Genomic DNA, 12,671 nt, shown 5'->3' on the forward strand with positions numbered 1-12,671 from the left:
AGTAGTGCCTCCTGTAGAGGTCTTGCATGTTATCCTTGCCTACGGAAATTAATTTTGTAGTGCGTATCTATCCACATTTTAGTGGAGGCAGTTAGAATTATTCATGATTGCCAGGCGTGGAGAAAAGGGTAGTCGATTTTTGGCTTCCCCTTTCCCCCACCTACAAGCACCACATGCTGCGTTCCTTGCATGGAAGATGGAGTGCGTCGGCACGATTTAAAGTCTGTCCATAGTGCTTTGTCTGTTGATCTTTTGATGTCTTGTAATCTTCAATTTCTCCACCACATTTCCTTGTCGTCGAGGACTCATTGCGTCTTCAGATTTATTAATGGAGAACATGCCTGTTGAATAAGTTAGGGTCACACGCTGTATTCTTCGCACTGCAGACCACAACAGTGTTCCACGTCAATTTTATGTTCAATATTCCATGACTACACAGACATAGATCCCAAACTATGTTGGACAGTGATGAAATTGTTGCCCTAATGGCAGCTCCGGTACATGGATTTCCCAAATTTCATTCATTATCTAGCTTCAACAGCTTGCCAGCTTCACATGTATGGCACATTGGTATGAAATTGTACTTTCATAGTACTTCAACTTTACAATGCATAACTATGCTCACAACAGTCACTCTTCAGCCACTTGGTGGTCTTTCTTTGATGAATGTCCGTATACGGGTGTGATCCCTTGGATGCCTTGGATTTTCTTTGATGAATGTCGTATATGGAAGGACTTTTGCATTTTGAGTAGAGGTTAAGCATGCGGTCTTCATTGTATGGTGGGTGCAACCCACCATAACCATGTACCATGTATATGAGCTATTAACTCATTCGCAGTCGTTTGGAAACAGCCGGTGGAAATTGACTGCTTGTGGTGCTCACTACACATTATTGTAAAATGCTGTAGGAGGGTATACATAATTCAACGGTGCAATCCAAGCACTGCAATTAGAGTGCGGTATGTGGGGATCACAGAGTACTGTAACTTCTTGTAAGGCCGTCTACTTGATTTTTTGATGCAATCCAATCAACACAGTTAGCCTGTTGGGGCAGACGACTGTTGTTTCCACCTTTGAAACAAACACGGCATTCGTACGATTTCAGGGGACAGGAAAAGTTACGTAATGATTGTGTTTTCATTTACTTTACACTGCAATCCTAAAATCCAAACAAGCCCTTAAAGATTTCCTTCGTAGGAAGATAGAAGTAGGTTGCCTTTGACATGTCATCAATCTCATCAACTCTCACACTGTTTTCCCAAGTTCAAACCTTGGAAATTGGTTTATCATCATCGTCGTCATCATCATACTAACCTGCAAGGTTTCAAATAATGGTTTGGAGTGCAACTCACCTGAGGACCAAAACCAGTATGTCGCGCCCTGACTCATCCTTTTTGCTCCCGGCTGGTCATTCTCGGTCCATACTGGTCAGGCGATTTGCTTCATTTCAGGCTGAAATTGATACAACTTGGATGATAATAGATTATATTGGATGATATTTAAAACCATGGTTCCACTATCATGCTTTACATCAATCGTTGATATTCATCTCACTGTAAAATCAGGTATTTCTTGCCACTACAAGAAGTTTTATATGGTCATATTCAGCATATGTTGGTATGATATGCTATGACATGAAACGTCCAATGAAGTACATGTTTGGCCCCGGCTTTTCAGATCCAGTTGGTGGGCGGTGGGCCCATAGTGGCTGTGAGATGCCCTTGAATCTTTCCTGTCAGGTAATCCTGTCTGATTTGGCCCCTGTTAAATGCGAACCATTGGTTGCAACAGTCCATTTCATTGGATGGCTACTATCATCTAGGAGGAGGGAGATTGGTGTATGGCCCACCAAATGATGAACCTGTTCAGATCAACGGCTTAGATCACCAAAAATTGGGTCCAAGTGGTGCTACTGCTGGGTTGATCAAGAAATTCTCTTAATTGAGCATCAAATAATACCTTTTGTACAATCAATCATTATAACTATCATCATGATCTAGTGATGTTTTGTTAGACTTAGTGGAAAAAGTAGGGTGATTTGTGCAAGACATTGAAGAAGTGAATCATGCCACATGTGCCAACTTGCCATGTATGTGTTAGATCCATGGCAATCATTGGGTGGGTGGCAGACACTGAAGATGCCTGGGCCCCGGTGCATAAATCAGGCCAATCCATTCATCAGTTAGGCTAAACTTGTATTAGTAGAATAGCTAGTTTGGAAGGAAATCACTAACAGTGTATATTCAAGGAATCAAGATACACATGTAGCCTGATGGGTAGATTGGCCATTGTTTTGGGACAGTGCATGTTGAGCCCCACCAAGTATAATGCCTGTATTTCTCATGCATGATTGACATTGTGCCTCAATCCACCTGTTCAATATCTTCCTGCGGAATCACTGTGGCATTTCTCATTGTCTTGTGGCAGCAAAAGTACTTTCTAGTTGTTACGTGTCTTCTCTCTCTCATCATGAACTCCTGTCACCTATATTATCACAACAAATGGAAAATACAATCTTTACCACCAACATCACCATCTCTTGTAGACTTGTACTGTTTTCTTATGCTTGTTGGTATCATTTTCAGGTACCTGCATGAAATCTGTTCTCCTTCTACCATGCACAAAAATATCAAGTCCAGTAACATCTTGCTCGACACTGAGCTCAATCCCCACCTTTCAGAATGCGGTTTGGCTACCTTTTACCAGGTTTTCAGACACACTAATAAGTCTTGAAATTCATTTCCTGAATCTGCATAACTTGCTCACAAGAGGTGTGCAAGTGATGGTTACAGATACATGAGTAAAAATATATAATGCTTTTTATTTATTTATTTATTTTTTACACGAGCTCACACACCCACACACCACAATGGGTACTCGAACCCATGACCTCGTGTTTAAACTCTTGTGAGTCTACCATTGAGGCATGAGTAAGGACCCATATATTGCTTGATGGTGCTTTTGTTCTGCCCAACAAACTGTGCATGTGGGTCCCACATTCCAGTATCCTTTCCTATGCAAGATGATCCTCACCAATGTGTTTCATGTTAAATATAAATTGTCCATTTTAATTGAATGGTGGGGGTTATCTGATGGGTGATTTAAGTGTATGGCCCAGCCCATGATGGGGCTGACCAGATCAATAACATATGCACTGAATGATGAGTCTCATTTGTACCATTGCTGGGTCATAAAAAAAGCATTGTTCCTTGCCATCAAGTGTCATACCTCTCTATGCACAGCTAATCAAAGATGTTGTACTCTGACATGGGGCATAGAACCGTTTTTAAACAATAAAAATAGGAGTTGATTCCCCTTGGGAGGATAGAATTTTTGTTCTCCCACTTTGGCATGTGTACGTTGATATGAATCATTCATTCATCAGGGACAACCATGACTAGGCCATAGGCAGAAAATCACAACAATGGGACAATCTAACCATTTAGAAAATGGTAAAAAACTCATTTAAATCCAGTGAATGATTTTTGTATCTGTTATTATTATTATCATTATTTTTTAACATTGGTAGGATTATTTGATTGATGTGATTTTTGGTCTATGCTCCATTGATAGAGCCTATTAATGTAAGGAGAAAGGGGGTTAGTGCAAAAATGTAACCAAACTCTCTCGAAGGAGAGATTTTATTAGCTGTCATCAACTTATTATGAAAATGACTATAATACCCTTTTTTGGAGATAACAACTAACTTTATTAGAAAGCTCACAAAATGTGAGAAAAGAATACAACCCAAAACCACAAAATCAATAGGAAAAAAAGAAAGGGCTAGCCGAATCTTCCTTTACATAAACAACCCATCCTATAAAAAGCGGAATATTGATTATCGAACTAGTTCCTTCCATCTTGTTCCGAAAACAACGCCTATTCCTAGAGCCCCAAATGACCCGAAATACTGCCATAATTAACAACCACCATATAGCTTTACTGGATTTGCCAAATCCTCCATGCCAAGGCTATTACAGATCCTTCATTGACTTCGGCATGACCCAATCGGTGTTAAGAAAATTGAGAAAATGATCCCAATCTTTAGCAGCCAAAGGGCAATGGATGAGGAGATGATCAATCGACTCCCCATTTTCCATGCACATTAGACAAACATTGGGAATGACAAGCGACCTTCTTTGCAAACTGTCAATTATGAGGAGACTCTTCCTCTTGACTAACCAAACAAAGACTACCACTCGGGAGGGGCTCCATAGAACAAATGATGAAAAGGATGAGGTAGACCCGAATAGAGAGACAACTTGGATATGAAGCTGAAGAACAATCTAACTGAGAGAAGCTGCCTCCTCGGGGGAGAAGTAATCGAAGTCCAAGTTATTAAGAGATGGTCGTGACCCATTATCCTTCAAAAGCAAGTTCAAATAGAAATCGACAATAGCTTTAGAGATCGACGATTTGTATTTGAGTTTAAGTCCTTCAACCAGGAGGGAGGAGATGCAGTTGACTTGAGCCCGGGCATTGATGATTTCATGAAATAATTTAGTGTTCTCGTCTCCATCTTTAAGGTAAGTGGCTCACGACCACTTGTGCCGCTTGATCTCCTCCTCCCTAAGTCTAGAACTATAGGTAGAAGAGAGCTTATCATTTTTAGCTTGATCCGACTTTGACAGTGGTCCCTTCTCTTCGTTGATGTTGTAGGCTTGGATTTCTTGCAAAATCGAAGACATTTTGAGAGCTCTTTGACCGAAGATCTCCCTACGCTAGAGTTTAAGCTTCGCCTTTAACATACGCAACTTCTAAGAGAGCTTGAAACCACTCCACTTGCCACTTCAAAAGAACACCACCATTCAACGATCAGAGACCGAAAATCCTCCACCTCGAGCCAAGTTAGCTCAAAGCAAAAAGGTTTTGGGCCCCAAACAATCTCATTCATTTCCTAAAGGATGGGACAGTGGTCCAAAACAGGCTTTGGGAGGCCCCTTTGGCAGGCCAAGGGGAACTTTTGCACCCAATTTGAGGAGACCAAAAGGTTGTCCAACTTGGACATGACTAGTCTCGCTTGACCATTAGACCAAGTGTGCTTGACATCATCCGACAATAAATCCACAAGACTATGCTTTAATACCCAGCTTGAAAAGCCCATCATGCTACAAGACACAAGACCAAGGGGGGACTTCTTGTGAGAGAACCATACTACATTAAAATCCCCAACGACACACCATGGTAACTTCCATATATATTTGATTGAGGACAACTCCTAAAGGAGTGGGCGAAGAGACGAAGTGTTAGGACCATCCACCCTAGAAGAGAACCATTGGAAGCCCAATGATAACTCCCGAAAAAACCACTGAGAGGTTAAATCAACCTGTCTAGGACTCCTCCTTGACCCACCAACGAGAATCCCAAAGAATAAGAATACTGAATACCCCATGACGCCTCCGATGGCATCTAAGGCCACCTAGTCTAGACCCTTGACAACCCCGCAAGGATTGGAAAGACCTACGATCAATAGATTGGAGTTTAGTCTCCTGGAACATTGATATACTAGCTTTAGATCTTTTACAAACATCCTTAATAATAGAGCACTTTCGGGGGGTACCCAAGCCCTCTAACTTTTCAACATAGAATCTTCATTTGATAACTTTCCTAACCCCACACCCTTTCCTGTTGCTTCTGGGGATGGCTTCCACCACCCCCCCCCCGATGATCCACCTGTAACTGAGAAAGCTCCCTACAATTGTTGAAGAGCACTAGGGTTTTGTTGGGACTAGACCTGCTCAACCATTCAAATGCCTCTCTCCTTCCTAGCTGGAGGAGAGCAATGTAATCTTCGCCTCTGTCGCCGAACGCCCTCTCGAGCATATGACCCACATGGTCAATTGCGTCCTTGACCCATCTCTTTCCTTTAAGAGCCGCCACCAAACTCGCTAAGATCTCTAAGGAATAGATGTCCGCTTGCAAAGGGAGTAATGTCGAGGGCCTCTTCTAGGCATTCTAGGTCGTTCAAATCGGGTCATTGAAGCTCAGCTCTCAAGTCTATGGGGATCTAATAGGGAGGGGATAAGATAATCATTTGGGGGTAGTGGGAAAGATATCACGTCTCATAAACATGATGAAGGGAAGCTAATAGGTGCACATGTGGGGGATACACATGAGATCCATCATTGCGATGCTATCAGTTTCCATCCTGTCCGAATGAGATAGAGATGATCTGTCTATCCACGTGTCACAATCTAAACCCATGTTTGAATCATCGTCATACACGAGGATCCTCTTGAGACCCTCACAAAAAAATTCAAGATGACTAGCATTAATAATCCCTATGCAATTGGCACTCGGCTCAGAGGGTGTGGAGACATGTGGCCTTGCAATGTCTCAATTCGCCCATGTGAGAGGCCACCCATCCCCCAAATTGTAGAGATAATCACTATCTTGCATCGGCATATAATTAAAAAAGGGATGACATGGCATCATCTTGGACGTAGCTTTCGTCTCAGATAGCCAATCAAAAAACATCAGAGGACTCGTAGCCCCCACACAATCAAGAAGGTAGGATCAGGTGAGGATAGCTAGCTTCGAAATAAAGGAATTGTCCTTGGCAGGAAGCCCCAGGACATGTGGCGTCCATTGAACTGGAGATAAGGCCTTGCGTCCTACCCTTCAATAGGCACACCGATCGCAATATGATCTCTCCTTGACATGTGTTCCAGACATCGTTCCGCATTGAATGTTGGTCTAAAGAAGGTCCTTCTCCTCTCACCACGTAATGGGAGCCAAAACTAAAGCCCGCTGGAAGCCATCACTAGACGACAAGGGCATTGATTGGGGAGTGATGTCACAGGGCATGTCGGGCGCGCCATGTGCAATGGTAAGACAACTTCTCTTGGCACGCGAAGGGACAATTGTCCCGCTACGACGTAGTGAGAGAGACAGAGGGCTGATCACTTGTCCTACTAGCCAAAATGCAATGCAGTGGAGGAACCTTGTCGGTCCACATATGATGGTTAGGATATGATGTGCCACGAGAGCACTGAATGCGTGCACCTTTGTTCACCCCAAACATTTTTCCATGGAAATCGACAACCTCAGCCTTGCCCCCCGGTTCCTATCCATTGTCTTGCCAAAGCTATCATCTGAGCCCCCGACACCCCTGGAAGGCACCTTAAGATGATAGTGGTGAAAATTTTCGACTTTGAATTATAATTCTCAACGATCCATCAAGAGGTCGGAGATGGATGCCCCTCTCTAGACAGTGGCTATCAAACACCATTTAAAGGACTCCCACACCTGCTCTACAACGATGGGATCGATCCTAACCTCCAGACCTTCAAAAGTGGCAACCTTTTGGACCTGAACAGAAGAGGAGGTCTTCTGGTCTAATTGAGGAGGCTACTTAATAGGAGGGTGATCCAAAAGCAATAGATTCGATGTCTTTCCCACTATAGCTTCTCGAAATAATTTTGACTTTCCAGAGATCACCTCCTCAGCAGAGAATGGTTGAATCGGACCTTTAGAAGTTGTATATTTCCTAATGAACTGCTCCCCTAGCGCTTTGCTTGTCGATGGACCATAATGGGCCTTTTGAAGTCGCACCAACTGACCATTGAACTTCTTCCCTTGAAGATCATCCATCGCCGCCTAGAGCTTCTCGTCGTTGTTCATCCTAATGAAGCCGAAGCCACGGATAATAGGGGAACCCTTCTCCTGAGGGATTACCACCTCCCTCACCATCCCTTAGTTCTCGGATACATGGCAGAAATTCGTCTCCATTCATTTTTCCGAGAACTTTTCGACAAAATTGGTTGGAAGTTCCTGGAGAGCGTTGAAACCCTTGCGGCTACCTTTCCTATTATGTCGTTTCCTTCCTCTGCCAGCCAGGATTCAAACACCATTGTCGTCATCCTCGACAGGGGATGGTTCTTCTTAGGAGTCTAATGTGCCTTTCCCTTTGGGTCATTACCTTCCATCCGCCGACTGGGATCTACTGGAAGAGGATCTCTTAGCCTTCCGACCTCTCTCAGAACCTTTGCTCGTAGCGCAACTGCGAATGTTGTGGTCCCGCTTCTGGAGGTGAAGTCCCCTTCGAACCGAACCGATCCATCTTTGGGACGACCCCCTTTCTGTTCTCTTGATCCATGATACCTCTCCATTATTTTAGTATCTTTGCATGGGGTAGAATCCACTCCATGGTTGTTTCAAACATACGAGTTGTTGTGAGCGAGAAACATATCTGCTCACATACTCTAGCAAAGAAACCTGCAGATCCTCACATAAACGATTATTGTTGATGCTCCTATCTCAATGAGCTTGGGGAGCCCCACCAACCACGATTCAACAAATTTGAACTATGTTAACACAATTTGCTATCTGCAACTATATTTGGAAACCATTCTACTGTTCTATAATTGAAATTAAATACCAAAAACACCGTCCATTAGTTGTCCATAAATCCTTCATTTAAGATATAATTTTATGTTATTTATTGGTTTATGATCTGTCCAAAGTGGGACCCACCATTTGGACAGTTTAATTTTGACTTTTGAGTTATGGGTTGGCCACTGTGGTTGTGGGTGGACAATCAATGTGTGAAGACATAATCATAATAGTTTGTCAAACATCATTACAATCATCTTTGTTGTCGTCACCACATCATCATTCTGGTTGTCATAGGCTGGGCCAAGGTCCGTCGAAGCCCAGACCATGGAGCAAAAACTAGGCCTGAGCCTGGTCAGGGTCTATGACGGGCCAAAACAAACAGGTCCAAGCCGACCACCCACTTTTGTGCATGATCTAGGTTGTTCGTTAGATGTGCTGCATTGTTCATGATATATTATGAAAGTGCCCTTGAAACACCTAAACAGGCGAGGCTAGACCAGGCTTGGTTGGGCCAGTGGGCATCAAATAAATCCCGAGCCTTTGATTAATAAACAGGCTTAAATATTAGGCAATGGCTCAGCCCTTGGGCTAATCCTGGCTGAAAGTGGCCTAATCCGAAAGTCCAATGGGCCAACCCAGCCCATTGGCATCCCGAATCATCACCCTAATGACACCATCACCACTGTCTTTGGCATATTCAACACCACTATCAATTCATCACCATCATCATGCTCATCATCGCTGTTGTCATTCTGATTGCCGGATTCTGGTCACTGGCTTGATGGAGAGGGTTATGGAATCTGGTCGCTGGCTGAGCTGTGAGGCTCAATGTTTATCGCCGGTGGTTGGTCGATGGTGGTGGTGTAATGAAGTTAATGTTGAGGGGGGAAATAACTTTTTTCTAACCAATTAACAAGAAAAACTACTCTTGTGGATTGATATTTCAACAGTGGGCCTTTTGAGTAACAATTTTAACCAAGGCAAACGATTTTCCACTTTCCATTAGTTTACCCTACATGGTTAATTAATAGATAACTGGTTAAAGTTTTAACTTAAGCGGGTATCCTCGTATCAAAACAACCCCTTAATGTAAACATGGACACTCCACCTCAGGCTGGAACGAATGTCTACCGTACCCCATCTTGTCAAGTACAATAATTTGGTGACCTGGTGAAGAAATCATTGAGTTGATCTTCATCTTCGGACTTCGTAGATATTTTCCTTGCTAGCCACCTTCTCCCTCACAAAGTGACAATCCACCTCCATGTGTCATCAGATCATGAAACACAGTGCATGCATAGTAGCTTGGTTATCACAAAATAGTTCCATAGCCTTCATAAAACCAAGTTCGGCCATGAATTTCTCCAATCTAACTTGCTCAAACCATGTTCCGCCATGAAGTTCTTCAATAAAACTATCTCATGGAAAGTGAGCTGTATAGCGTGATATTCAACTTCACCAAACCACAGCATTCTTCTTCCTTTCCCATGTGAGATGTGACTAAATCACTCCCAAAATAAGTGCAATGACCAGTAGCTGATCTCCTATCCCCTGGAGATCTGGCCCAGTCAGCATTAGATAAAGCACACATGTCATGCTTGAACAATTTGGATCTCCTCTGGAAACTATAATACTTCCACAGTATAAAATGTCAGAAACTAGAAAAAACCGACCCATGATCATCTGTGCCAACACCCTTGTTTGTTCCAGTACTCATCAACATGGCTTAAAAACCAGAAAAGTTCCATTTTCCCTTAAATCTTCAAAACAAAAACCCGATTTTCTTAATAATGAAACCAATTTTGCATCAGCACACAAGCTGGAGCTCAGAGGATGGATACAATGCTCCAGAATGCATCAAGCCATCAGCGTACACTTTGAAAAGTGATGTATACAGTTTCGGGGTGGTTATGTTGGAGCTGTTGACGGGTCGGAAGCCTTTTGACAGGTGATAACAAACAAGACATTCTGTTTCTTCCATCTGCACCTTGAATTACATTTTTAGCAGCATTTAAATGTTGGCTAATTGATCACACCCAACTTAAATCAGTTCAAAACCGATAGAAGAGCAGTCTCTAGTTGGGTGGGCTGCACCGCATCTCCACAACATAAATGCATTGGAAGATATGGTGGACCCTGCTCTACGGGGATTGTACCCGCCCAAGTCACTTTCTCGTTTTGCTGATGTCATCGCTCTGTGTGTCCAGGTATAACTATGGTTTTAAGTTGCTGCCATTAGGGCTGTCAATGGGCCAGCCTGGGTTGGTGTTGGCCTGGATTTTGAATATTTAATTTCACAGCTTGGGCCCCACCCATTGACAGCTTCTCTTCCTCTATGAATGTTGTCTATTCTTAAAACCAAATAGAACTACTTGCAATTTTGGCTTTTAGACCTTTTTTAAGGCTGCATTTGGATATAGTATGGAATTGAACTGCAATAATTAGTTGAACTAAAATGAAAACTAGTATTGAATTGAACTGCAATAATTAGTTGAAATAAAATTGAAATTACCTAATTGTACTTTTCTTAGCATGCATACCAAGGAACTAGGCTCCAAATTGAAAATACATGCTGCCAAATGAGTCCTAATTGCAATTCAGGGGCAGTTTCCTCGTTAAGAATACCAGAGGAGGTAACTGCAATTTGTTGAACTAATTCCAATTGCAGCCCACTTCCAAGATGAGTGGGTTAGTGCACGCCCTCTCTAGAGGACCCAGGATTGAATTTGGACAGAAACCCAAACCAAAAAAGAAGAAGAAAACTGGTTATTGCAATTCAATTCATTAGTGCCTTAAAATGCAGCCTCTACTAATTTCATTGCTGGTTATAGAATCCTAATTTTTTTTCATAATCAAATGACATCTCTTTGAATTCTTTTCCCAGACGGAGCCAGAATTTCGGCCACTCATGTCAGAGGTGGTGCAATCGCTCGGCCGATGTGCATGAGCATGAACAATAGGGACTGGTTAGTGAAGAACCTGGTGCTTCTAACGGACATGGATGGACCACGGAACCCAATCCATATTTAAGGGAGAGACCGTTTTTCTCGAAAATATCCATACCAAGGGGCCAATTGCATTTGTTTCTTCCCATTGAACTTGCCTGATATCGTCATAGTGTTGCTGATTGTAGCAAGTTATTCTCCTACAATTCATCAAAAAAAAAAAAAGAAAAAGAAAAAGAAAAAGAAAATTATTCTGCATTTTTTCTATGCTCTCTCTCTCTCTCTCTCTCTTAGTGTACAAAAGGATTACGCTTTTAAATTAGACAGCGCATGCTATTTCCAATATTCAACCGTTGATCTGGACTTCATCAATACTTGATTTCTTTTGGTTGTGTTTTCATAATCAATCTGAGAATGATTGATTCTATGAATGCAATTTGATGATGAAATTCAATGGACCATTTTCAGCTTGGAAATGATAAGCTCTTGAGTCACTGTATCTTGAGCACAGTTCAGGAGCTGGGTTTTGCTTGACTTCCAGGCTGGTTGGGTCGACTCAGAAACCGGACTCAGGCTTCAGCTGACCTGACTCAGTATCAAATAGTTATCTCTTAGAGCCCTATAAGCTATACTGCTCCTAGTTGCATAGGTTCACTTGGAGAGTCCAATCTGTCAATCTGAACTGTTCATTAAGTCCAGGACACATTTCATGGGCTACCATAAAAAAAATCAGATTGATTGAACGATACAATGTCTTTAATTTGGCCTTAATTTCTACAACCGTCCATTTTTCAAGCCATGGATCGGATGGTTACAATTGCCTAAGAAGAGTGATTCTTTAGAATCACAACTAATCCATGACAGTTCTAACAAATGGATGGATCAAATTAGTGATTGGACCTATTTTTGTGTAAATGATCTTAACCGTCTAAATTAAAGGCAGCGTGTGGGGCCCTGCCTATCAACATACAGGTTCACGTGCCTGATCAGATCTTTCCATCAGGTGGGCCACATTGTGAGATCTCCTGGACTGAAAATCAGGTTACTTCATGCCTCAGGTTGGGCACCACATGAAAACAAATGGAGGGCCAGAAAAAGAAGGGTTTTTAACCTGCCTGCTTTGGAGGCAGAATATCTAAGCATTATCTCCGAAGTCCACTCAGCTGAAAGCGAATAGCTCCAACACGTGTTCAATATTGGTACGTGTGAGCGCATGTGGATGGGGACGCTGATTAGGATGCGGCTTCGGTGGATCCCTGACTGTCGGGCCCACCGTGGTCTACTTGTTTTATATCTACGCCGTCCATCCGTTTGTCCAGGTTATTTTAGAGCATGAATCCAAAAATGCAGCAGATCCAAATCTTGAGTGGATCACACGACAGGAAATA

General features: G+C 42.6%; 1 protein-coding gene across 6 annotated transcripts in view; it reads left to right on the top strand.

Annotated features, from left to right (window-relative positions):
- Positions 1 to 11,765, top strand: part of LOC131256575 (protein STRUBBELIG-RECEPTOR FAMILY 5-like) — a 35,269-nt gene extending 23,504 nt beyond the window's left edge. For 5 of the 6 annotated variants that reach the window (XM_058257472.1, XM_058257469.1, XM_058257473.1 and 2 more), the window contains 4 exons: positions 2,587 to 2,707; positions 10,150 to 10,286; positions 10,389 to 10,545; positions 11,223 to 11,765. In XM_058257472.1, the coding sequence (XP_058113455.1) occupies positions 2,587 to 2,707; positions 10,150 to 10,286; positions 10,389 to 10,545; positions 11,223 to 11,285 (478 nt within the window). In that variant the 3' untranslated portion in view covers positions 11,286 to 11,765. The remainder of the gene's footprint in view (positions 1 to 2,586; positions 2,708 to 10,149; positions 10,287 to 10,388; positions 10,546 to 11,222) is intronic. The other variant, XM_058257476.1, reaches the window with a different exon arrangement.
- The last annotated feature ends 906 nt before the right edge of the window (positions 11,766 to 12,671 follow it).

The sequence above is a fragment of the Magnolia sinica genome, chromosome 9 (genome assembly GCF_029962835.1).
Source record: "Magnolia sinica isolate HGM2019 chromosome 9, MsV1, whole genome shotgun sequence".
In the NCBI taxonomy this organism is placed as follows: Eukaryota; Viridiplantae; Streptophyta; class Magnoliopsida; order Magnoliales; family Magnoliaceae; genus Magnolia; species Magnolia sinica.